General features: G+C 46.5%; 1 protein-coding gene across 1 annotated transcript in view; it reads left to right on the forward strand.

The window, feature by feature from the left end:
- vasnb (vasorin b) overlaps nucleotides 1-20,719 on the forward strand; it is a 34,143-nt gene extending 13,424 nt beyond the window's left edge. Inside the window, 3 exon segments of the mRNA XM_070440740.1 lie at nucleotides 17,551-17,640; nucleotides 17,643-17,696; nucleotides 17,699-20,719. Of these exon segments, the coding sequence (XP_070296841.1) occupies nucleotides 17,571-17,640; nucleotides 17,643-17,696; nucleotides 17,699-19,644 (2,070 nt within the window). The 5' untranslated portion in view covers nucleotides 17,551-17,570 and the 3' untranslated portion in view covers nucleotides 19,645-20,719.
- Nucleotides 20,720-23,944: the final 3,225 nt, after the last annotated feature.

Here is a 23,944-nt window from a genome sequence, read left to right on the forward strand (position 1 = left end):
AATGACTATGAACTACTGTTTGTCTGTTGTTTCCCCTCAGTCCTTCCCATTTACAGCAGTACTAGCTGTTAACCCCAGCCTCCTGCATCCCAGCCCAGGTCAGACTACACGGCCGTATAGAGTGGCCCTGTGGACAAATATCTCCTTCATGACATGAAGACTATAGATTTCAGGGTTCAGCGTTACACGTGGCGCCTTCCTGCTCCCAACAAGAACCATCAAATCCTCACTCCTCAACCCCCTACCACCTCAAAGGAAGAGCCATCAGTGAGAGAGAGCGCGAGAGAAAGAAAAGAGAGAGAGAGAGGAAGGGAGAGAGAAAGAAAAAGGGAGAGCGAGAGGAAGGGAGAGAGAGAGAAAAAGGGAGAGAGAGAGGAAAGGAGAGAAGAGAAAAAGAGGAGAGAGAGAGGAAGAGAGAGGAGAGAGGAGAGAGAGAGAAGAAGAGAGAGAGAGAGAGAGAAAAAGGGGAGAGAGAGAGGAAGGGAGAGAGAGAGAAAAAGGGAGAGAGAGAGGAAGGGAGAGAGAGAAAAAAGGGAGAGATAGAGGAAGGAGAGAGGAAGGAGAGAGAGAGCGAGAGAGAGAGAGAAAAAAAGGGAGAGAAAGAGTTCTCACCCAGAGAGGCATCTACGTCGGTTTGCCTTTTTACGCCACATTGGCGTGTGACAGATGGTGCTCAGGTCAAGCAGAGTGGTCTCCAAGGCTAGGGGTCAGTGTGTATGGGTCAGTTAGTGAAGAGGCCAGGGGGCTAGTAGCTGTTTAAAGCTGACTGACCTGGGAACAGGAGKAAACCAGCATTCTAGGACCAGAGCCAGTCTCTGAAGAATAGTCACAATCTAAATCAGATCTAGAGTCAGAAAACKAAGTGTATCKGTTGTAATTTGAGCACAGAGAGGCTAGTGTTGTACTTTGTAGTAGCTGTCCCTAACTGACCTCAGACCTGCGTGTTAGCATTCTAATCTAATTTTGTACATTATCTAGTAATTCTATTTCTATGTCCCTGACTGACAMACAGTGTATGACTGGAGCAGGACAGTGTTGTACYTTTGAGTCATGTAGCAGACACTCTTATCCAGAGCCACTTACATACATTTGATCTCATACWGGTCCCCCGTGYGAATCGAACCCACAACCCTGGCGTGGCACCATGCTCTACCAACTGAGCTACAGMGGACAGTCTCTATCTGAAGAATAMTCACAGTTTAAATCTGATCCAGAATCTGATCAGGAAACCAGTTTTMTTTTCACTAGACAGACAGGTGTTAGGGTATGGGATCAAACGTTYGTTCAAAACCCATCACTAAGGAAAGGAGGATACAGACCTATCCAWTGTTCTGGTCTCTGCACACTTTGTATGAATGAGATATTTTTGTATGGTAAAGATCAGACGCCTAATGGGCTAGTCTCTCACCACGTGTCTGTATAAAGAGCTGTGATTGGATAATCAGCCAATTGACCACAGGGATGGTAGGTGTGTAACAGAGGGCTGCTTTGTGTCCATGTGAGTGGGTTGTGACCTCACTGACTTTATTAGTCAGAAAGTTCAAAGGTCACAGGGCTGGGTCACCTCATCAGTGCTGACTGAGGGAGGCAACGGCAGCTATGTGTCAATACCTATACTACGATCTACAAAGCGCAGACAGAGAGTTAGTGTGTGTGTGTGAATCTCATCCAAGGGATCTTGTCGGGAATCTAGAATCCCTTCCTCTGCATATGTTTAGAGAAAGAAAGGAGAGGAATAGACAACATTTCCTTTAGGATTTAAACTGAACCTCAGACCTTAAAGCTCAGAGGAGGTATAAACATCTGCTAACACAGACTATTGTCTGGCCTGGCCATCGTCTGCCTCTCCTCTCCCGGCCTCGCTCCCTGGGAATGTAGCAGCCAAGGCAGCTCTGAAGCGCGGAGGATTTAGCCTGAGTCGCATGAGTTGTACAGACACATTTAGGAGGTTGTGGGTTTCGAATGCCCTGGAGGAGTGCAGAAAGTGCACCTGTTGTGGCGGTGGGAGGAGGCTCAGGTGTGTGTGTGTGTGTGTTTGCTGTTCTGTTCTGTCTCTGCATGTGTTCGTGGTGTACGTGTGTGTGTGTGTGTGCGTGCGTGCGATGGGTGTGTGCCGTGTGTCAAACAGGCCCTGTTATCTGTCTTGTCTTGGTGGAGGGTTACACAAAGGACACAGTCGCTTTAGCAGCAGTGGAAACAGCCAATCTGACTCTGACCCCTGACCTCTAGGAATAGTAATATGGCTCATTGCTCTCAAGTCTTTGTTTTCCTGGCAGGTGATGGTTATCTAATGAGTGTATTAGTTAGGCCAGGGTTTCCCAAACCTCTCCTCAAGCACCCCTAGCCATTCCATATATTTCATGTGTTTCAGTATAAGCACATCTGATTGGTCAACAATCACCAAGCACTTCATTAGTTGATTCAGGTGTGCTAGTTCTTCGAATACATCCAATCGTGGAAATGTTGAGGGTTTAGGAAACACTTCATTAGGAAGAAGAGATGACTGGCTATGAAAGGTTTACCAACTGCAATGCTATGAGGAGCAATTGCAGAAACCAATGTGTTGCAGATGCTCTCTCAACCATTATGTGTTCATTGGTGTGTAGCCATCTCTGTGGTCTGGTGACATTGTTTACTGTGTGAGCCATCTGGTGGTGCTGGTGACCAGTGTTTATGGTGTGAGCCTCTCTGGTGGTGCTGGTGACCAGTTGTTTACTGGTGTGTGCCATCTCTGGTGGTCTGGTGACCAGTGTTTACTGGTGTGCAGCCATCTCTGGTGGTGCTGGTGACCAGTGTTTACTGGTGTGTAGCCATCTCTGGTGGTGCTGGTGACCAGTGTTTACTGCGACCGAGACTAACCTGTTGGGAGTCTGAGGAACAAATGCTGGTTACTAGGGAGAGAGATAGTATGCTGAGTTACTAGGGAGAGAGATGGTATGCTGAGTTTACTAGGGAGAGAGATGGTATGCTGAGTTACTAGGGAGAGAGATGGTATGTGAGTTACTAGGGAGAGATGGTATGCTGAGTTACTAGGGAGAGAGATAGTATGCTGAGTTACCAGGGAGAGAGATAGTATGCTGAGTTACGGGAGAGATAGTATGCTGAGTTACTAGGAGAGAGGATAGTATGCTGAGTTACCTAGGGAGAGAGAGTATGCTGAGTTACCAGGGAGAGAGATAGTATGCTGAGTTACCAGGAGAGAGAAGTAGTATGCTGAGTTACTAGGGAGAGAGATAGTATGCTGGTTACTAGGGAGAGAGATAGTATGCTGAGTTAGGGAGAGGATAGTATGCTGAGTTACTAGGGAGAGAGATAGTATGCTGAAGTTACCAGGGAGAGAGATAGTATGCTGAGTTACTAGGGAGAGAGATAGTATGCTGAGTTACCAGGGAGAGAGATAGTATGCTGAGTTACTAGGGAGAGAGATAGTATGCTGAGTTACCTAGGGAGAGAGATATTATGCTCTGAGTTACTAGGGAGAGAGGATAGTATGCTGAGTTACCAGGGAGAGAGATGTATGCTGAGTGCCTAGGGAGAGAGATAGATGCTGAGTTACCAGGAGAGAGATAGTTATGCTGAGTGCCTAGGGAGAGATAGTATGCTGAGTGCCTAGGGAGAGATAGTATGCTGAGATCTAGGGAGAGAGATGGTATGCTGAGTTACTAGGGAGGTGTATGCTGAGTGCTAGGGAGAGAGATAGTATGCTGAGTGCCTAGGGAGAGAGATAGTATGCTGAGTTACTAGGGAGAGGTAGTATGCTGAGTGCCTAGCTACCTAGAGTCCTTTTATGCTGGGACCTTGTCTTCTAATGGAACCATGCTAGTAGTCTAGAGCATGAATTACAGTCTGATCTCTTACTACAGAGCCAGAGCTCAGTCCTCCAGGGTCTAACACTGTTAGATTCACTGCAGCAGTCGAGCATCCCACTAGCATTGGGCTCAAGCAGTTTCTATAGATTTACTGCAGTGTACAGCACTAGGGATGTGTATACATAAAATCATAAAATATCACCTCAGCAGCATGGGAACACTGGTGTTGAGGTCTATCTGCCCCCTGTGACCCCCTCCTCTTACCCCCACCCCCTAGCTGCTGTCCTGTGAGGTGAAACAGGAGCACCCCACGCACCACCCCATCCTAACTCCACTGTCCCTGCCCCCTCCCCCTGACCACAGCTGGACCCTGTTACCCACAATGCACCGAGTATGGGTCGTCCTCAACATGACAGCGCCATCCCATAAACCAGGGCCCCTAGACAGGACGGAGAGCAGCAGATGATAATGGGTAAAGGAGGAAAGGGGATCATTGAAGAGAAATGGGGGAGTAAAGTAGAAAGAAGAAAAGAGGTTCTGGGGGAGTTTCTGAATTCTGACGGGTCAATCCACGACACACTGAAACATTATTGTTGATACCCCCGGATAGTTTGGTAACTGAAACTCTTTAAGTGTGGTGCACAGTCAATGAAAACATGTAGCTAGGTTAGTGAAGGATAAGTCAATGAAAACATGTCGCTAGGTAGTGAAGTACACAGTCAATGAAAACATGTAGCTAGGTTAGTGAAGTAATACAGTCAATGAAACCATGTAGCTAGGTTAGTGAAGTATACAGTCAATGAAACATGTAGCTAGGTTAGTGAAGTAATACGACAGTCAATGAAAACATGTAGCTAGGTTAGTGAAGTAATACAGTCAATGAAAACATGTAGCTAGGTTGTGAAGTAATACAGTCAATGAAAACATGTAGCTAGGTTAGTGAAGTAATAAGTCAATGAAAACATGTAGCTAGGTTAGTGAAGTAATACAGTCAATGAAAACATGTAGCTAGGTTAGTGAAGTAATACAGTAATGAAACATGTAGCTAGGTTAGTGAAGTAATACAGTCAATGAAAACATGTAGCTAGGTTAGTGAAGGATACAGTCAATGAAACATGTAGCTAGGTTAGTGAAGTAATACAGTCAATGAAAACATGTAGCTAGGTTAGTGAATACAGTAATGAAAACATGTAGCTAGGTTAGTGAAGTAATACAGTCAATGAAAACATGTAGCTAGGTTAGTGAAGTAATACAGTCAATGAACACATGTCAGCTAGGTTAGTGAAGTAATAGTCAATGAACATGTAGCTAGGTTAGTGAAGTAATCAGTCAATGAAAACAGTAGCTAGGTTGTGAAGTAATACAGTCAATGAAAACATGTAGCTAGGTTAGTGAAGTTACAGTCAATGAAAACATGTAGCTAGGTTAGTGAAGTAATACAGTCAATGAAAACATGTAGCTAGGTTAGTGAAGTATACAGTCAATGAAAACATGTAGCTAGGTTTAGTGAAGTATACAGTCAATGAAAACATGTAGCTAGGTTAGTGAAGTATACAGTCAATGAAAACATTGTAGCTAGGTTAGTGAAGTTACAGTCAATGAAACATGTAGCTAGTTAGTGAAGTTATACAGTCAATGAAAACATGTAGCTGAGGTTAGTGAAGTAATACAGTCAATGAAAACATGTAGCTAGTTAGTGAAGTAATACAGTCAATGAAAACATGTAGCTTAGGTTAGTGAAGGATACAGTCAATGAAAACATGTAGCTAGGTTAGTGAAGTAATACAGTCAATGAACAACATGTAGCTAGGTAGTGAAGTAATACAGTCAATGAAAACATGTAGCTAGGTTAGTGAAGGATACAGTCAATGAAACATGTAGCTAGTTAGTGAAGTATTACAGTCAATGAAAACATGTAGCTAGGTTAGTGAGTAATACAGTCCAATGAAACATGTAGCTAGGTTAGTGAAGATACAGTCAATGAAAACATGTAGCTAGGTTAGTGAAGGATACAGTCAATGAAAACATGTGTAGCGTTAGTGGAGTAATACAGTCAATGAAAACATGTGAGCTAGGTTAGTGAAGTAATACAGTCAATGAAAAATGTAGCTAGGTTAGTGAAGGATTCAATGAAAACATGTAGCTAGGTTAGTGAAGTATGCAGTATAATAATGTCAGCTATGCTAACCACATTGTTGTGCAACGTGTGTAATGCAATGCAGAGTATTTTTTACTTGTGTAAGAAATGTGCTGAAGTATTTATGACGTTGTGCACCGGTGGCCATACTTGTTTAACTTGCCGTTGAATCTATAAGGTTTGAGGAGGAAGGGAGGGAGCAGGGAAGTGTTGATGGAGAGGAGGTAGAGACTAATATGAAAGAGACGGGGGAGGAAGAGAAAGAAACTGAAGAACTTGTTTTCCCTCTTCTGCAATACGATCAAGGCTTTCGGTAACCGTGCCAAGTACACTTGCAGCTTGTTATCCAGTGAATGATAATAACAAATGTAAATGATAAACTGCTTTTCTCTCCATAGGTGCTATGCAACCTAATAGTAAGCAGAGATAGATCTTGACATCGGAGAAAGCACAGTTGGCGAAGAATCTTCAGTCGGACACAAATAACTTTCTGTCCTTTCTGACTTTACTAGAACAAGCCTTACAGAGAGATCAGTCAAAGATGAATCTGGCAATATAGASAATAGAGACAAGAAAAGYAAGGAGGGGTAATGATTTTACGACATCTGTCAGGGACAATGAACCTCTGGCAGCCACAGTATCTTTGTAGTGGTGTGAAGGGGGGGTTACGGGGGCAATACCGTGAAACGAACTTTGCAAGCTGCTGCACACAACTCTCTCTCTGGTATATTTCAGGCCCACCACAAGAAAAGGGGCTGCTCAGGCCACATCCCAACATGCTATCCCAGCTCTCACTACCAGCCTGATGGATGTTAGGAGTTTCTATTCCTTCAAACGGGCGCTTAACGAATGTCAGGTCTGCTTCGCCTTCACATCCGGCCTTTCTCACTAGGCTGATGTTTAATCTTCCTCTCTCTCTCTGCTCCCKCTCCTGCTCTTTCTCTCCCTACATCTCCCTCTCTTTCTCTCATTGACCCCCGTTGTCTGAGATTGATGGTTTTGACCAGGACTGCCCCCTGCTAGGACAGCGTGAGGGCRGTACCATTAGAGAACCGCAGCCAGGGGAATGAGGGAAAGATGACACAGTGTTAAGATATCTTAGAAGTGACAGGGGATCAAGTTACCGCTCTGGGGGATCAAGTTACCGTCTGTGGGGGATCAATTACCCCTCGTGGGGGGATCAAGTTACGCTCTGTGGGGGATCAGTTACCGCTCTGTGGGGGGATCAAGTTACCGCTCTGTGGGGGGATCAAGTTACCGCTCTGTGGGAGGATCAAGTTACCGCTCTGTGGGAGGATCAAGTTACCGCTCTGTGGGGGATCAAGTTACCGCTCTGTGGGGATCAAGTTACCGCTCTGTGGGAGATCAAGTTACCGCTCTGTGGGGGGATCAAGGGGAGATAGGTGTTATTTAGTAGGTGTCTGCACACGCACACACCACACGCACAAAACTCACAATACAGCTTCTCCACATGGCCCTGGCTCCTATCTTTTTGCTGGAGATAAGGGCTTCTGACATTGGGCCCTGGGCCTTGGAGGCCCTGTGAAGCTGTAATTGCTGAGGCTTCACAACTCTCTCTCATGCAGGCTAGACATTTATAACCCATCTCAGCCCTCCACTTGACTGACAAGTGACAGGGCCGACCCTTCTTTCTGTTCCTCCTAGCTTGTTGGACCTTTTTTTCTCTCTCTCTCCTTTTGGTTTCCCTGTTTTCTTGCTTTTTCCTCTATGTCTTGAGAAGAAAAAGAGGGACAGAGAGCGAGAGAGCAGGGAGAGAGAGAAAGGCCTTCTTTCATTCTCGATCCACTTCTCTTTATTTACATTTTCAGCCACATGTTTTTCTTGCACAGTGTTACGCAAAGATGTTGCCATGCATACTCTCCTCTACCACAGGCTCCTGGCCTGAAGCACCAGCAGTGCCACACATTCATCAGCTTTCTATAATAGATACGGTCAAATTCAAACCCAGAGAGCACAGAGGTTATAACTCTAGTTGTGTAATGGGAGTAGGAACAAAGAAAGCCCTACTCCCATAGAGATACATATTGTTATGTACTGTATGTCCTCTAGTGTTTCTGTGTCATTCTGTGCTTACTCCATCCACACATAGTCAAGTCCCTAGTCTGTTGAGATTTTCCCATTTTTCTTGGGAAAATATATAGCTTTCCTAAAGGGGAAACGTCCTCTTAATCTAACGTTGCAAGGGCCGAGTGTGTGTTTGTAGACAGATGAGACTCGGAGGAAGCTCCCTTTCAAACTCAGCTGCTGCACATCTCAGGAATGTTTCAAGTTTAAACAGAGAGGGAGGCAAAAGAGCGGTGGAGACAGCAGAAGGGAAATGACAAGCCCGAGGGGGAGAGAAGGTGACGCTTAACGGCTGCATTCCTCCCAGGATGATAGCAGACCTGGGTTCAACCACTGGCCCAAATCTTCCAAAGGAGTATTTGAAATGATTTGAAATAGTATTAGAACCCAGGTGTTGGAACAGACATGACTGTGTGTCAGGTGGTGGAGTCTCTATTCTATACATTTCTATCTGCAACGTTCTGAACGTTTCACTTTATTTGACTTATTTCACCTTTATTTAACCAGTTAGGCCAGTTGAAACAAGTTCTCATTTACAACTGCGACCTGGCCAAGATAAAGCAAAACAGTTCGACACAAACAACAACACAGAGTTACACAATTAATAGGCCATTAGTGGCGAAATAATTACAATATAGCAATTAAACACGTGGAGTGATAGATGTGCAGAAGATGAGTGTGCAAGTAGAGATACTGAGGTGCAAAGGAGCAAAATAAATAACAGTATGGGGGATGAGGTAATTGGATGGGCTATTTACAGATGGGCTATCTACAGTGCAGTGATCTGTGACCTGCTCTGACAGCTGGTGCTTAATGTTAGTGAGGGAGATATGGGTCTCCAGTTTCCGTGAATTTTGCAATTCGTTTCCAGTCATGGCAGCAGAGAACTGGAAGGAGAGGCGGCCAAAGGAGGAATTGACTTGGGGTTGACCAGTGAGATTAACCTGCTAGTGCCATGCCGGATGGGTGCTGCTATGGTGACCAGGGAGCTGAGATAACGGCGGCTTTACCTAGAAAATACTTATAGATGACCTGGAGCCAGTGGGTTTGACGACGAATATGTAGCGAGGGCCAGCCAACGAGAGCATACAGGTCGCAGTGGTGGGTAGTATATGGGGCTTTGGTGACAAAACGGATGGCACTGTGAAGACTGCATCCAATTGCTGAGTAGATTGTTGGAGGCTATTTTGTAAATGACATCGCCGAAGTCGAGGATCGGTTTTACGAGGGTATGTTTGGCAGCATGAGTGAAGGATGCATTGTTGTGAAATAGGAAGCGATTCTAGATTTAATTTTGGATTGGGGATGTTTAATGTGAGTCTGGAAGGAGAGTTTACAATCTAGCCAGACACCTAGGTATTTGTAGTTGTCCACATATTCTAAGTCAGAAACCAAAACCTCCACTGAATACACCCCATCTGCTCTGTCCTATTTTCCTCTCTATGTCCTCCAATGGCCTCCCTCTTCTAGCCTTGCCCCAGCCTCATGGCTCCCTGTCTGCCTGCCCAGCCTCATGGCTCCCTGTCTGCCTGCCCCAGCCTCATGGCTCCCTGTCTGCCGTTGCCCCACCTCATGGCTCCTCTCTGCCTGCCCCAGGCCTCATGGCTCCCTCTCTTGCCTGCCCCAGCCTCATGGCTTCCCTCTCTGCCTGCCCCCAGCCTCATGGCTCCCTTCTCTGGCTGCCCCAGCCTCATGGCTCCCTCTCTGCCTGCCCCAGCCTCATGGCTCCCTCTCTGCCGGCACCAGACTCATGGCTCCCTCTCTGCCGGCACCCAGCACTCATGGCTCCCTCTCTGCCGCACAGACTCATGGCTCCCTCTCTGCTTGCCCCAGCCTCATGGCTCCCTCTCTGGCTTGCCCCAGCCTCATGGCTCCCTTCTCTATGCCTGCCCCAGCCTCATGGCTCCCTTCTGCCTGCCCCAGCCCTCATGGCTCCCTCTCTGCTGCCCCAGCCTCATGGCTCCCTCCTTGCGGCTATCAGATTCTCTGGACCCATGTCGGAATGAGGCACAGTAAAATAAACATAGACCCCAGAGAGCAAGAATCACAACATTGGGTTTCTTAGGAAAATATTCCAAACTTCATCTACATAGCTCCCCTCCTTACGTCCTCTCGCTTTCTTTCATGTCGGCCCCCCTCTCTCTCCCTCTCCCGACACTCAATACCTCCATCTTACTGCATGGCTACCTTGATCTTGTGTATTCTGGCCCTGCTCCCCTACACCCGTCCCCCGTCTCTTGCTTGTATCCTCCAGCGCCTGATTGGCTCCCTCTGTTCAGGGAGAGGTGTGATTGGCTGGATATTGTTCTGTACCGCTTCAGACACATTCCACACAAATGGCATACTGCTGTATGTGTGTAGTTGTGACAGACCTTGGGTCAAAATAGTTTTTTGCTTCTTCTTTTAAATACTTTGGTGTCGATTGAGTCTGCCTGGAGTGCCAGATGATCGGGGATTGCACTTTAGGGACTATTCCATTGTTCCATTGCGCCAGGCAAGCTTGCAAATGTCTGTTTTACCATCCTCCAAACTGTTGTTAGTGTGTCCCTTTCCCCAGCCTTCATCTTCTGTTATTCTTTCCCAATCCCTTTTTCTCTACACACAGGCAGTCATCCATCCATCCATCCAGCCAGCACAGCAGATCCATCCAGCCACGACTACTTCCCATCTACCTCTTCACATTCCCCAGCCCTGTAATATACTACCAGCCTTCCTGCTCTTTTATTTATAGGCTGGATATCATGAGAAGAGCCCGGGTTCATGTCTCTGTTGACTTTATGGCTGAACCGAAGGAAAAACTCAAGCCACATTAGAAAACTTCAGCAAAGGCACACCATAAGCCGAAAGAAGTCATAGTTAAGAACCTGCTAGTAGAAAAACTCTAATTAGAATAACTTGATTTTCCTGTGAGGGAAGTTCTCTACACATGTAATGTTGAAGTGCAGTTCAGACGGACCGCCAGTTACATGAGCAATGGGCAGAATCCATTACAATCCACTGAATTCCATTATCAGTCCATTAAATGTATTCCCCAGGCGTTGTGTTTAAACCCATGGGATAACTGCGACCCCTCACCCCTACTACCCATTACACTGTGGTCAAATGGCAGTACCTCCATCAGATGCTATCTTCACTGTCTGAACAAGATTTTCCAGAAACAATTACTAGGCCTATACCTAGTCTGATGGGTCCAACACAGTACTTTTGCATTGTTGGCAAAAAGAAAAGCTAAGTTAGTACTTTTTACACTGTTGGCAGAAGTTAAGAGGTATTTCTCGCAGAGTTAGCAGGTGTTGGCTGTTGATAGCTGTTAGTGAGTTAGCTGCTGGCTACTTTGTTAACCTGACCCAATGGCACAATACTAAAGCTACTTTATTGGTATTTGGCTGTATAACAATACATCTCTGCCCAGCCTTGGCTTTAACATGTAATGACTTGGAACATAACACTAGGAATGTGTAGCTCAGGGAATGGATCCGAGATATTACCACTACGCATCTCTTCTTTAACGTAATCCGGTTTCAAGGAACTACAGGGGAAAAAAACATTTTCATATCAAGGGTTATGATTTCCAGGAAGAGGGGAATGAGAAAAGAGAGGTATGCTGAAAGAGGAGGAAAATACATACCACAGTGGTGGCGTGATGTGAAGGGATGATACTGGGCTAGAAATTCACTTTCATGGCCTGTGTGTCCCCCCCCCGCCTTCCTCTTTCCCCGGCCTCCCAGCCCTTACATCTCCTCTCCAACTCTTGACATTCGAGGCCGTGTTTATCAGTAAAGAAAATGTACAATGGAAATAAAGAACAGTAAAATAGAACAGGGAAACTCCAGAGGGGGAAAACAGATGGTAGATATGCAGTGGAAGTGTACTCMGTGGCTCCGCTTCAACASTAATATCTACTTGGCACAAGCCCTGTGCATTTCTGGTAGTTTTATACGGCCGCAACTAAAACCGGCTTTTGGAGGAAAAMATCGCARGGCTGCCAGTGAYTTAATGAAACGCCAGCCGCAAGAATGCAAAAAACCTGCTCTGTTTCCTTCTGCAAAGTTCATCATATGTCATGGCCATCATCAGTGGGGTTCAGGCATTATAACAGTTATTACACACAGGCACATACCGCTTGTGTTGTCTGCTGAGAGTAGGAGCTAGAACCAGAGAGAACAGAGATAGAGTGAGGGATAAAGGTGAAGATGATGATGGTTCATTCATCGTTAGAGAGACAAGGAAGCAGAGGCAACTTTTCGGACAGATAAACTTGGATAAAAGATTTCCAGACTCTGGGAACAACGTGGCAATGGCACACAACCAAACAACCAGATTATTATTCAATGTGACGCAGAAGCAACTAGACTAAGTTGAATAAATTCAATCAGTAATTAACTATAACAGCGTGATTAGCTATAAGATAATGACTTGTTGTGGAAAGGCGGCTACAGTATGACCTAATGCAGGACGTGATAATGTGTCTCTCTGCAGGCAAAAGACTCCTATATCAAAGAGTCAGCAGAGAGAGAGACCTTGAGAATGACTGGCAATGTTTGGAGAAAGTGGAAGGGTAAGGGCGGAAGTTACCGTAACCATGGTGGCACTATCTCCGTAGCTCAGGGTTGTGTTTTCAGATGGGAGAGTGTGATCTCTGCCTCACAATGTTGCTACAAGGTTGCAGCAAAGTTGTGCATTGGCTGAACGGGTGGGTCAGTGCTACAAGTGAGTAACGACAGACAGCGAGGCAGAAAGGAAGAGAGAAGATAGAAAGGAAAATATATGGGAAAGTCATTGTCTAGGACGTTTTTAGTGTTGTAGCCTTTCAACCCTGAAGCAACTCAGAACAGTGTTCTCTGGGAGTATATGGGTAGATTTGTCAGGACAAACCCTACTATACAAGAACAATCCAGGTGTACCCAAAAAGTAACCAGTACCATTAAAACCCCGCTTAAGAAACTCCCTTAAGTGAACAATTTCAACCTGAAGGTGTCTACAATTTCCACTCACACAGCGAGCAGCCCCCCCCCCACCACACAAAATCATGACATTTTTTAAATGTTGAAACCTGCTTTCCAAATAAAAGCAGAATTAAAGAGAAAGTGGAAACACTGCAGGTGGAGAAAAGGAATAGTTAATATAAATCAGATGACTGTGTCTGCGTGGCTCATGTTTAAAGGAGAGAAAATAACACCGTCGCAGTCTCCCCTGCAGTGTCCAATAAAACTAAGCTTGGCGTATTTCACCCCGACGTGAACTGCGGATATTTAAACCCCCACACTGTCCTTTTACGCCCAGAGAGAGAGAGAGAGAAGGAGGGAGGAGAGAAAGAGAGAAGTAGGGAGAGAGAGAAGGGAGGACAGAAGGAAGAAAGATTGAAAATCTTTATTTTACTCTCTCCTCGCTCAAGGCCACTAACCCGTGCGATTAATCCTCGGAACGGAAGGTGATAAACGTCTTCAATGACTCACTTGAGCGGCTCGTCTTCCCTTTATATGCCCTCCATTCCCCCTCTTTCTTTCCTCCCTTCCCTCGATCTCTTTCAACTCAAGTCGAAGTTATGTGATCTTACAGGTGTCCCGTCTCGGGCCTGAATATGCTGGGTCTCAAGTGAATCCGGGGTGTAAATTACTTGACTTGCCCATCTGACACTATCCTCTCTTTGGATACAAAGCACCTCTCTCAGCATCTCTGAGTTTCTACTGTATTTCAGACGTGTTTAGTAAGGAGCGTTGGCCAAAGTGTTGAGTAATGACAACATTCTAATGTTAGGTGATTTATACTGAGCGTTTGTCAGGAAAGCATCTCCAGGATATCGATAAGGACACAAGTTTAGAGCACCGCAAGCTAAATCACCCACAGATGCATGCACACATGCACTATATCGTATATCACATCATTCCAGTCACAGACAGAGACTTGGTACAGTTGTAAAAGTGGAGAAATGAGAGGGAAACAAGGAGCAGTTTGTACTGCAGCATTAAGACACTGTTTTACACTGAGACACAGAATCACACACACTCTCGCTCTCATGTAATCCTCCAGATCAAATTTTTTGTTACAGTTATTAACAGTAGGTATAAGAAAACCGTTAACAGTAGGTATAACAAAAAAGTTAAACAGCAGGTATAAAACCGTAACAGCAGGTAGAAACAGTTAACGCAGGGATAAAACAGTTAACAGCAGGGATAAAACAGTTAACAGCAGGTAGAAAACAGTTAACAGCAGGTTTAAAACAGTTAAGAGCAGGTATAAAAAGTTAACAGCAGGGATAAAACAGTTAACAGCAGGGATAAACAGTTAAACAGCAGGGATAAAACAGTTAACAGCAGGGATAAAACAGTTACAGCAGGTAGAAAACAGTTAGAGCAGGTATAAAACAGTTAAAGCAGGGATAAAACAGTTAACAGCAGGGATAAAACAGTTAACAGCAGGATAAAACAGTTACAGCAGGTAGAAAACCGTCAACAGCAGGTATTAAAACTTTAACACCAAGGTAAAAAAAAAAAAAACTCCAGTAAACTCCAATACAGTATAAAAACCGTTAACAGCAGGTATAAACAGTTAACAGCAGGTATAAAACAGTTAACAGCAGGTATACAACTATTAACAGCAGGTATAAAACAGTTGACAGCAGGTATTAAACAGTTGACAGCAGGTATAAAACAGTTAACAGCAGGTATAAAACAGTTAACAGCAGGTATAAAAGGTCAGTGAAATGCTAACACGCTAGCTCCCTCAACAATGCAGTACAATATCCATATCAATAATAATAGAAAAGTTGAATCTAAATAATAAGTCATAGAGGAAGATAGTTCCATAGTAATAAAACAGATCTAATAAGATATACAGTACAGATGATGAATGTGTAATGATCAAGCAGTGTTCCAAATGTAAAGTGGGTAGTGTCTTTACGCAGTTGAATAGAAGTATCAAATCCAACAGCAGTGTTGACGTGGTGTGTGTGTGCTGTGTGTGTGTTGTGTGTGTATTGTCAGGTTGTGGTAGGTATTAAAGCTAGTCAGTGTGGTCGTAGGGTGCATGTTGTCGTGTGTAGTCTGATGGGATCTGGTGGTGCGGTGGATGTGTGAGTCAGTGTAAACAGCCTCTAAGGTGCAGGTCTGAGCAGGTAAACAGCTAGGGTTTGTTGTTCAAAGTCTGATGCCTGTGGTAGAAGCGGGCTCGGAGCCTGTTGTCCGAGACCGATACCATTTGCCAGATGGTAACAGTCCGTGGCTTGGTGACTGGAGTTCTTGACAGGCTTCATGGCCTTCCTCATACATCGTAATCTGAACAATTTGTGTGTGTGTGTTCGTGCGTGTGTGGTGTAATGTGGTTTCACAGGCTAAAGAGTTTGTCGTAAACATGGAGAAAATGGTTAAACGTGCTTCCTGTTCAACCACAGTGTGCGAAGAACTGTAAATGGTAGTGGTGACTGTCCAGACCCTGAGAGAGAGACAGACACAGAGAGAGACACACAGACAAGCACAGAGAGGACAGAGAGACAGACACAGAAAGAGAGACAGACAGACACAGGCAGGCACAGAGAGACAGAGAGACAGAGGCACACATACATGTATTTACCAGTACACAGCACCAAGTACTACCAGGACCTACAGCAAGGTTTATGTTAATGAAGCAGCTACCAAACCTGCTACCACAGTAACTAACAATCTGCTCTAGGAAAACACCATCCAGGATCCACATCCATTCTTCAGTGTCTGATACAATACTATCGAGTTCAAGTCACCTTGGTCAGACTGGGCTACAGTAAATAGATAGAGAGTAGCAAAGGGAACTTTCTTTCCCCTGAGTCCAGTGGAAAATTACTCAAAGCCCTGAGGTCACTGCCGAACTACGGCCCATTGTTTGAAGAGCCCTGTGTCAAGAGACCACGTCTTTGATCCTTCATGTGTGCTCAGTCTAGACGACGATAATAACCCCACATATTGTGCTAACCACATGAAAAAAGAGAAACTAATACATCATAAAGATCTATACAGATTTGTGACGCATTATACAGATTATGAAGGGTAGTTATAGTACAGAATTACTGTTTATCCAAATTAGCACTATACCTCTATGTCCTACACCTCTAGGCTGTCTCTATGTCCTACACCTCTAGGCTGTCTCTATGGTCCTACACCTCTAGGCTGTCTCTATGTCCTACACCTCTAGGCTGTTCTCTATGTCCTCAACCTCTAGGCTGTCTCTATGTCCTACACCTCTAGGCTGTCTCTATGTCCTACACCTCTAGGCTGTCTCTATGTCCTACACCTCTAGGCTGTCTCTATGTCCTACACCTCTAGGCTGTCTCTATGTCCTACACCTCTAGGCTGTCTCTATGTCCTACACCTCTAGGCTGTCTCTATGTCCTACACACTCTAGGCTGTCTCTATGTCCTACACCTCTAGGCTGTCTCTATGTCCTAACCTCTAGGCTGTCTCTATGTCCTACACCTCTAGGCTGTCTCTATGTCCTACACCTCTAGGCTGTCTCTATTGTCCTACACCTCTAGGCTGTATCTCTATGTCCTACACCTCTAGGCTGTCTCTATGTCCTTACACCTCTAGGCTGTGTCCTATGTCCTACACCTCTAGGCTGTCTCTATGTCCTACACCTCTAGGCTGTCTCTATGTCCTACACCTCTAGTGTCTCATGTCCTACACTCTAGGCTGTCTCTATGTCCTACACCTCTAGGCTGTCTCTATGTCTACACCTCTAGGCTGTCTCTTATGTCCTAACCTCTAGGCTGTCTCTATGTCCTACACCTCTAGGCTGTCTCTATGTCCTACACCTCTAGGCTGTCTCTATGTCCTACACCTCTAGGCTGTCTCTATGTCCTACACCTCTGGCTGTCTCTATGTCCTACACCTCTAGGCTGTCTCTATGTTCCTACACCTCTAGGTTGTCTCTATGTCCTACACCTCTAGGCTGTCTCTATGTCCTACACCTCTAGGCTGCTTCTATGTCCTACACCTCTAGGCTGTCTCTATGTCCTACAACCTCTAGGCTGTCTCTATGTCCTACACCTCTAGGCTGTCTCTATGTCCTACACCTCTAGGCTGTCTCTATGTCCTACACCTCTAGGCTGTCTCTATGTCCTTACACCTCTAGCTGTTCTCTATGTCCTACACCTCTAGGCTGTCTCTATGTCCTACACCTCTAGGCTGTCTCTATGTCCTACACCTCTAGGTGTCTCTATGTCCTACACCTCTAGGTGTCTCTATGTCCTACACCTCTAGGCTGTCTCTATGTTCCTACAACCTCTAGGCTGTCTCTATGTCCTACACCTCTAGGTGTCTCTATGTCCTACACCTCTAGCTGTCTCTATGTCCTACACCTCTAGGTGTCTCTATGTTCTACACCTCTAGGTTGCCTCCTTTCCCATGTCCTTCACAGTTTCCAGAAAGACATGACAAGAATAAGACTTGTCTCGTCTGTGTATTCTATTACTCAATGGCCCTGCGTTTAAAGCATCTCTTTCTATAGCTGACCTTGTCTTGATCTGTCCTTTCAGGCTGAAGAGGAGAGAGAGTGACTCCAGTGCCACCATGAAGGCCTTCTTCCTCCCTCCGCTGACGCCCTTCCTCCTTCTCCTCTTGCTCCGGCTCCCCGGCAGGACCTGGCCAGCGACTGTCCCCAGGACTGCACCTGCTCCACCCCAGAATCCATCTTCTGTTCCAGCGCCGCTCTGCCACCATGCCCCACGGCGTCCCGGAACCACCAAGAACCTCTACCTCTTCGCCAAGCATCGAGACCCTGGTGGAGGAAGACTTTGTGGGGATGGAGAGCCTGGAGATGCTGGATCTGAGTCAGAACAAAGTCACGGTACTGCCCGACCGGGTGTTTGAGCCTCTGACTTCCCTGAGGAACTTGGACCTCTCAGCCAACCAGATCACCCATCTGTCAGAGGAGACCTTTGCAGGCATGGCCCTACTGGAGAGGCTGTACCTCTACAGCAACCACATCCGGACTATACACCCTGCCGCCTTCCACGGCMTGGAGCAGCTGCTGGAGCTCAAGCTGCAGGGAAACCAGCTCACCTCGCTCCCCGCCCTAGCCATGCCCAGACTGCTGCTTCTGGACCTCCGCTTCAACACCCTCCCATCCCTGGGGTCAGCCGACCTCCAGATGCCCAACCTGGAGTCTCTGAAGCTGGCCGGCCTGGGCCTCGAAAGCCTGAACGAGGACCTGATGGCCAGCCTGGGGAACCTCCACGAACTGGACATCTCTGGCAACGAGCTGGGCTCCTTCCCCCTGGCGCTGAGGGAGGCCCGGGGCCTGATCTACCTGAGCCTGGCCGGGAACCCCATGGGCCCACTGAAGCTGGAGGACCTGAAGAACCTGAGCGAGCTCCAGGAGCTGGACATCAGCAACCTGAGTCTGCAGGGCTTGCCCGACGGGTTCGCACAGCTTTTCCCTCACCTGACTAAGCTAACGGTGGCYGAGAACCCTTTCAACTGCCTRTGCACCCTGGCCTGGTTCCCCGGGTGGCTCAGGAACCAGGGGGTGACTCTGGGCAGGACGGAGGAGACCCGCTGCCACTTCCCTCCCCTCAACGCTGGGAAGGTGCTGGAGAGGCTGGAGCACAGGGAGTTTGGYTGCCCCACCACCACTACTGTCACCGCTAGCACAGTCAGAACCAGCACCACCATGCCCCCTCCGATCACCACCCTGCCTAGCACCTCCCCAGCCATCCCTGCACCYGGGCCCAGTGAGGAGGACAACTCAACTGGGACAAACAGCCAGCCCCCGCTCCCCGTCCCTTCCTCTCCCACCAGCAGCAGCCAAGACCCAGAGGTGGACTTCTTCTGCCCCTCCCAGACCTGCTTGAATGGGGGCACCTGTCGGCTGGACGGGCAAGGCCATCTGGAGTGCACCTGCCCTCGTGGCTTCTACGGCACCTATTGCGAGAACCGCCACCACTCCCACCCCCCTCCCGATCAGGACCACAATCACAACAACAATGACATTTCCGCGGCAACTGTCACCGCCGACGCCCCCGACATCAGCTCGCGCCTGGTGACCAGCTCCTCCATCCTGCTGGACCTGCACCGCTACATCAAGGTCCGGCCCTACATCCGCGGCATCCGTCTGACATACCGCAACCTGTCGGGGCCYGACCGGCGTCCCATGCAGCTCAGCGTGCCCGCTTCCTACCCAGAGTACACCCTGAGGGGGCTGCGGCCCAACTCCACCTACACGGTGTGCGCCAGCCCGCTGGGCGACCTCAGCGGTGGGGACAGCGTCTGCACGGAGGCCCACACAGCGGCCCAGCAGCACACTGCCACAGGGAGGCAGGTGGAGGACAAGAGGCTGACTACCATGCTGGTGCCGGCTCTGGCCATTCTGCTGCTCCTAGTCCTGGTTGCAGCCGCCGTGGGGGTGGTGTGCTACATAAGGAGGAAACGGGCCAAGGGCCACCTGGATCTGGAGTGTGAGCCAGCCCAGCTGGAGCTGGAGGGAGTCAAGGCTGGTTCCAACATTGGAGGGGCGATGCCCCAAAAGCAGCCGGAGCCGGCTGTGGTTCAAAATGGCGGCCTGGAGTACGAGGTGCTGCTAATACAGGATCATTGCACGCCGAACAACAACATGGCTCTCTCTCATAAGCCCTCTTATTTCTGACGCCCATCTCTGTTGCTACTCAGACCCAGARGGTAAGACTAAGTACCTCTAGCTACTCCTTCCCTCACGGACTAGACACCAGCAAGAGTTGTTGGTGACAGTGGAGGAGAAAGAGAGAGGACCGGCCAGCMATGGGTCAGCAATTGAGAAACGGAACAAATACTTAACTGTGCAGACATTAAAATATGTTTGAAAGGATTATTTGAAAATAAGGAAGCCTTTTAAAGTGCCTTTATTCTTATTTCCACACCTCCTGCTTTGTTTCTACAATCACATTGCTGGACTGGCGCCCCGCGGCTCACTACTGAGTGCRCCCACTCTCCACARCAGGTCAAAGGTCAAGCGAGGCTGGGCCAGGCAGAGAGACATCAGGGTCATAGTGACCTAATCCCTGCTGTGTCTACTCTAAAATGGGGTCTGCACTGAAATGGGGTTGTCTTGCTGTGCACCCCTTGTGATAACTGAACTATGTAAAAAGAGTATAAGCAATTATTTTGCTCCGTAGCACCTCAGCACTACCCCAGTGGTGCTTGCTGTGAATGACATCCCAGTCACCAAATGAAGAGAACTTTTTTCAGTAATTGAAAAGCAAGGTGCCTGACATTTATCATGCTTTGTTTCGGCTCAATTGCTTAGTGAAATTGTCATTTTTTTGTTGTGTTTGTAAATGTTTTTATACTCTTGCTGTTGTTTTTCTCTAAGTACGTGACTGTTACCACCCTTCCACCCCCCCCTAACTGCTTGTGATTTAACAGACAGATTAAAATCTTTGAAGATTAAAACTCGTTTGTACCAGCAAAGTCAATCAAAGGCTTTACCCTACGAATGTCAGACAGTCTAAGCAGCTGTAAGTCTGGGCAGACTTACTAAATCCCCTCTCCATTCTCTGGCCCTCAACCCCATCCCCTACCCCCGCCCCCCGCACAAAAAGCACCGATAACAGTTTCAGTTGGCTGAAACCCTAACATTTGTTTCTGTGCTGCAGCGAACTTCAAACATCCCCTGAGCCTGCCTCAGATCAACCACACACACATGATTACCACAGAGAGAAGGGAAATAAACAGTTCATTTCTAATGGCTTTATTCATGTTTTTGTCCCCAAGAGGGACAACAGTTATTTCAGTAAACCGCAATTCACAAGAACGCACTTGTTAGCCTAGCCTAGCCTCAGAGATAGATGCTTGTGGATTTCCCTCAGGAGAATTAGCCTCTATGGTGCTTTGTTGTGCACCATTAACTGGTCTTTGGAAAAAGAGGGTCCCCCGTCTTGCTCACTTGCAGCCAAGCAGACTATGAAAAGTCCAAGCGTAGCATATAGTTTGAAGGTTTTATATGGGCTCTGTCTGGGACGAGGGACATTGAGGACTAGTATTTGGAAAGAAGTTGTACACCAAACTAGAATATGCTGAAACACAGTGTTGAGATTCAAATCTCAGAATGTGAAAACAGTCTAAGTAACTTTTATGTGTCTGGGCTAACCTGCCTGCGCCCGATGAGGATCTCAGTGCCGACTACATATGAAGATCTCTGTCGGTAACAGCTCAGTGATAATGTGGCAGCATGTCCCGTCTTGTGCACAGAGCAGCAGACATCAAGTCACTGTCATGCTTCAGTAGTACTGTATCCCCCCACCACACACCACACACACACACACACACCTCCACTACATTTAAAGACATTCTCCAGTACTTTGTATAGTTTTTTAGCCAGTAGTTCGTTAGTAGCATTCACGAGACAAAATGTTTCCCTGCGTACTATGTCGCATATGTGCAGATATGTGCCCACGTATTTATCTTTCTCGTTCTGTGTTGTGCATCTAGCTAGCTGTCGCTCAATGGCAAGGGGCAAAAGCTCATTGGCTAGAACTTGAATTGCTAGGGGAAAAATGTAGAGAAAATGGCACAGCAGTTCGAGAAAAAGTTCATTTTAAACTAGGCATTAAATGGCTTATTGAGGTAAGACAGTAATTCTGTGAATAGAGTATGCATTTTTGAACTACACATTGACACATCCAGCCAAAGTGGGAGGTTTACAAATACTTAGCAGTCGCTAAAGTTCCGGCGCATGTCTTTAAAAGTAATAAAACCTCCTGAAATGGGCATGTTAAGAAGGGGTCCTCTTCTAACATGCTTAGTGACCAGGCAGTGTACATGACTATTATTTTAGTGAAAACAAACAGGAGATTAAGATTGGAAGGAAGGAGGGTTGGTGGATGCTGTCTACACTAAATTTATACATCTAAACAATACTTAGGCCTCAATATTTACACTAAATGCTATATTTTAAGTAAAACAACACAGGAGATTAAGATTGAAGGAAGAAGGGTTGGTGGATGCTGTCTACACTAAATCTTATACCATCTAAACAAATACTTAGCCTCAATTTTAACACTTAAAATACATCGTTTAAAGTGTGTAAAACTACCAAAACAACTTAACTGGAATACTTGGTTTTACAATACAAAAAACATTAAAAATATCCAGAAATATTTTTGATATTATTCCTATTTTCCCTGTTTATTTTGGGAAGCTTTTCGTTGTTTATTGTTCGTCTCTTTCCATGTCCTTTTGAATTAAGTGAACATATTTTTATGAGCAAAAAAACACAAATGTTGACATTATTAAAGTTTAAATAAAAACTGAAAACAAACATTTGAGGTTCTGTTTTCGTCTTCTAAATCAGAGGCCCTCCAACCCTGTTCCTGGAGAGTTACCGTCCTGTAGGTTTTAACTCCAACCCTGTTCTGGAGATACCTCTGGTAGGTTTTTAACTCCAACCCTGTTCCTGGAGAGTTACGTCCTGTACGTTTTAACTCCAACCCTGTTCTGGAGATGATACGTCTGTAGTTTTAACTCACCTGTTCTGGAGGACTAACCATCCTGTAGTTTTAACTCCAACCCTGTTCCTGGAGGCACTACCATCCTGTAGGTTTTAACTCAACCCTGTTCCTGGAGGCTACCTCCTGTAGGTTTTAACTCCAACCCTGTCCTGGAGGACTACCATCTGTAGGTTTTAACTCAACCCTGTTTCTGGAGACTACCATCCTGTAGTTTAACTCCAACCCTGTTCCTGGAGAGCTACTGTCCTGTAGGTTTTAACTCCAACCCCAGTTGTAACTAACCTGGTTCAGTTTATCTACCAGCTAAATCATCAGAATCAGGTTGTGGTAGATTAGGGTTGGAGTTAAAACGCTAGCAGGACGGTAGCTTCCAGGAACAGGGTTGGAGTTAAAACCTACAGGATGGTAGCTCTCCCAGGAACAGGGTTGGAGTTAAAACCTACAGGATGGTAGTCTCCAGGAACAGGGTTGGAGTTAAAACCTACAGGATGGTAGTCTCCAGCACCGGGTTGGAGTTAAACCTACAGGATGGTAGTCCTCCACGCAGGGTTGGAGTTAAAACTACAGGATGGTAGTCCTCCAGGAACCGGGTATGGGAGGCTGTTCTAAGTGCGTCTGTTTTCTCTCGTGTTCAGTAGAACATTTGACTGGCAGTGGAGCAATAGATTAAGTCTACTATCAACTTCACCTCCTTCATTCAGCCATCACTCTGGGAAGCCGAGAGAAGAAGGGGCAACGGAAGATGGGGAGCCATGATTGAGCCAGTTATTAAACCTGTCAGGATGTCAAGTCCTCGCCAGTTCGCAACCCCCCCTACACACCTCACGTACCCCTTGCCTCCTCCCCACACATACACACTGGATGTGTGTGAGCCTGAGCGAGAACCACATGTTTTTTATGTATCCGTATCTGTTAGCTCTTCCATGTCCTTGGCTCTTACTACCACACTCCAAGATGTGCTTCATTAATAATCCAATGTGTCCAACAGAGAGTTACATTCCTCCCTCCAGCAGAGCACCACCACACACACTTTTACCAGACTGTTTAGGGGGGTCTTGGTATTTTTCCCTCTATAGCTGGAGGCGAAGATAAAAAATATGATTGAAACCACACAGAGGCTAAATATTAARAGTGATTTGTACCGCAGACAGGGTCCCTGGCCCTGAGCTAATGGGTTAGCATTGTTTGTTAGCYTACATAATATATTAACCTCTGACCACACACAAGTTTACAGGTACAGGCTTGGCAGGGGCTGACTGTACAGTATGTCCACACACACACGGCTTGGCTKGGGTACAGGCATCCAGCTGCTAGCTGCTGTGCTCAGTCCCAGTCCCAGCACTAACACAAACACATAAAACAGCTCCACTGCAGTCCTGAAGACACCCATTATTTCACTTGGTTCTGAGTGAAAACAACCAATAACACGCAGGTTCAGCCTTTGTTTTTCAAACATTTTCT

This window comes from Salvelinus sp. IW2-2015, unplaced genomic scaffold (assembly GCF_002910315.2).
Source record: "Salvelinus sp. IW2-2015 unplaced genomic scaffold, ASM291031v2 Un_scaffold2938, whole genome shotgun sequence".
Classification (NCBI taxonomy): domain Eukaryota; kingdom Metazoa; phylum Chordata; class Actinopteri; order Salmoniformes; family Salmonidae; genus Salvelinus; species Salvelinus sp. IW2-2015.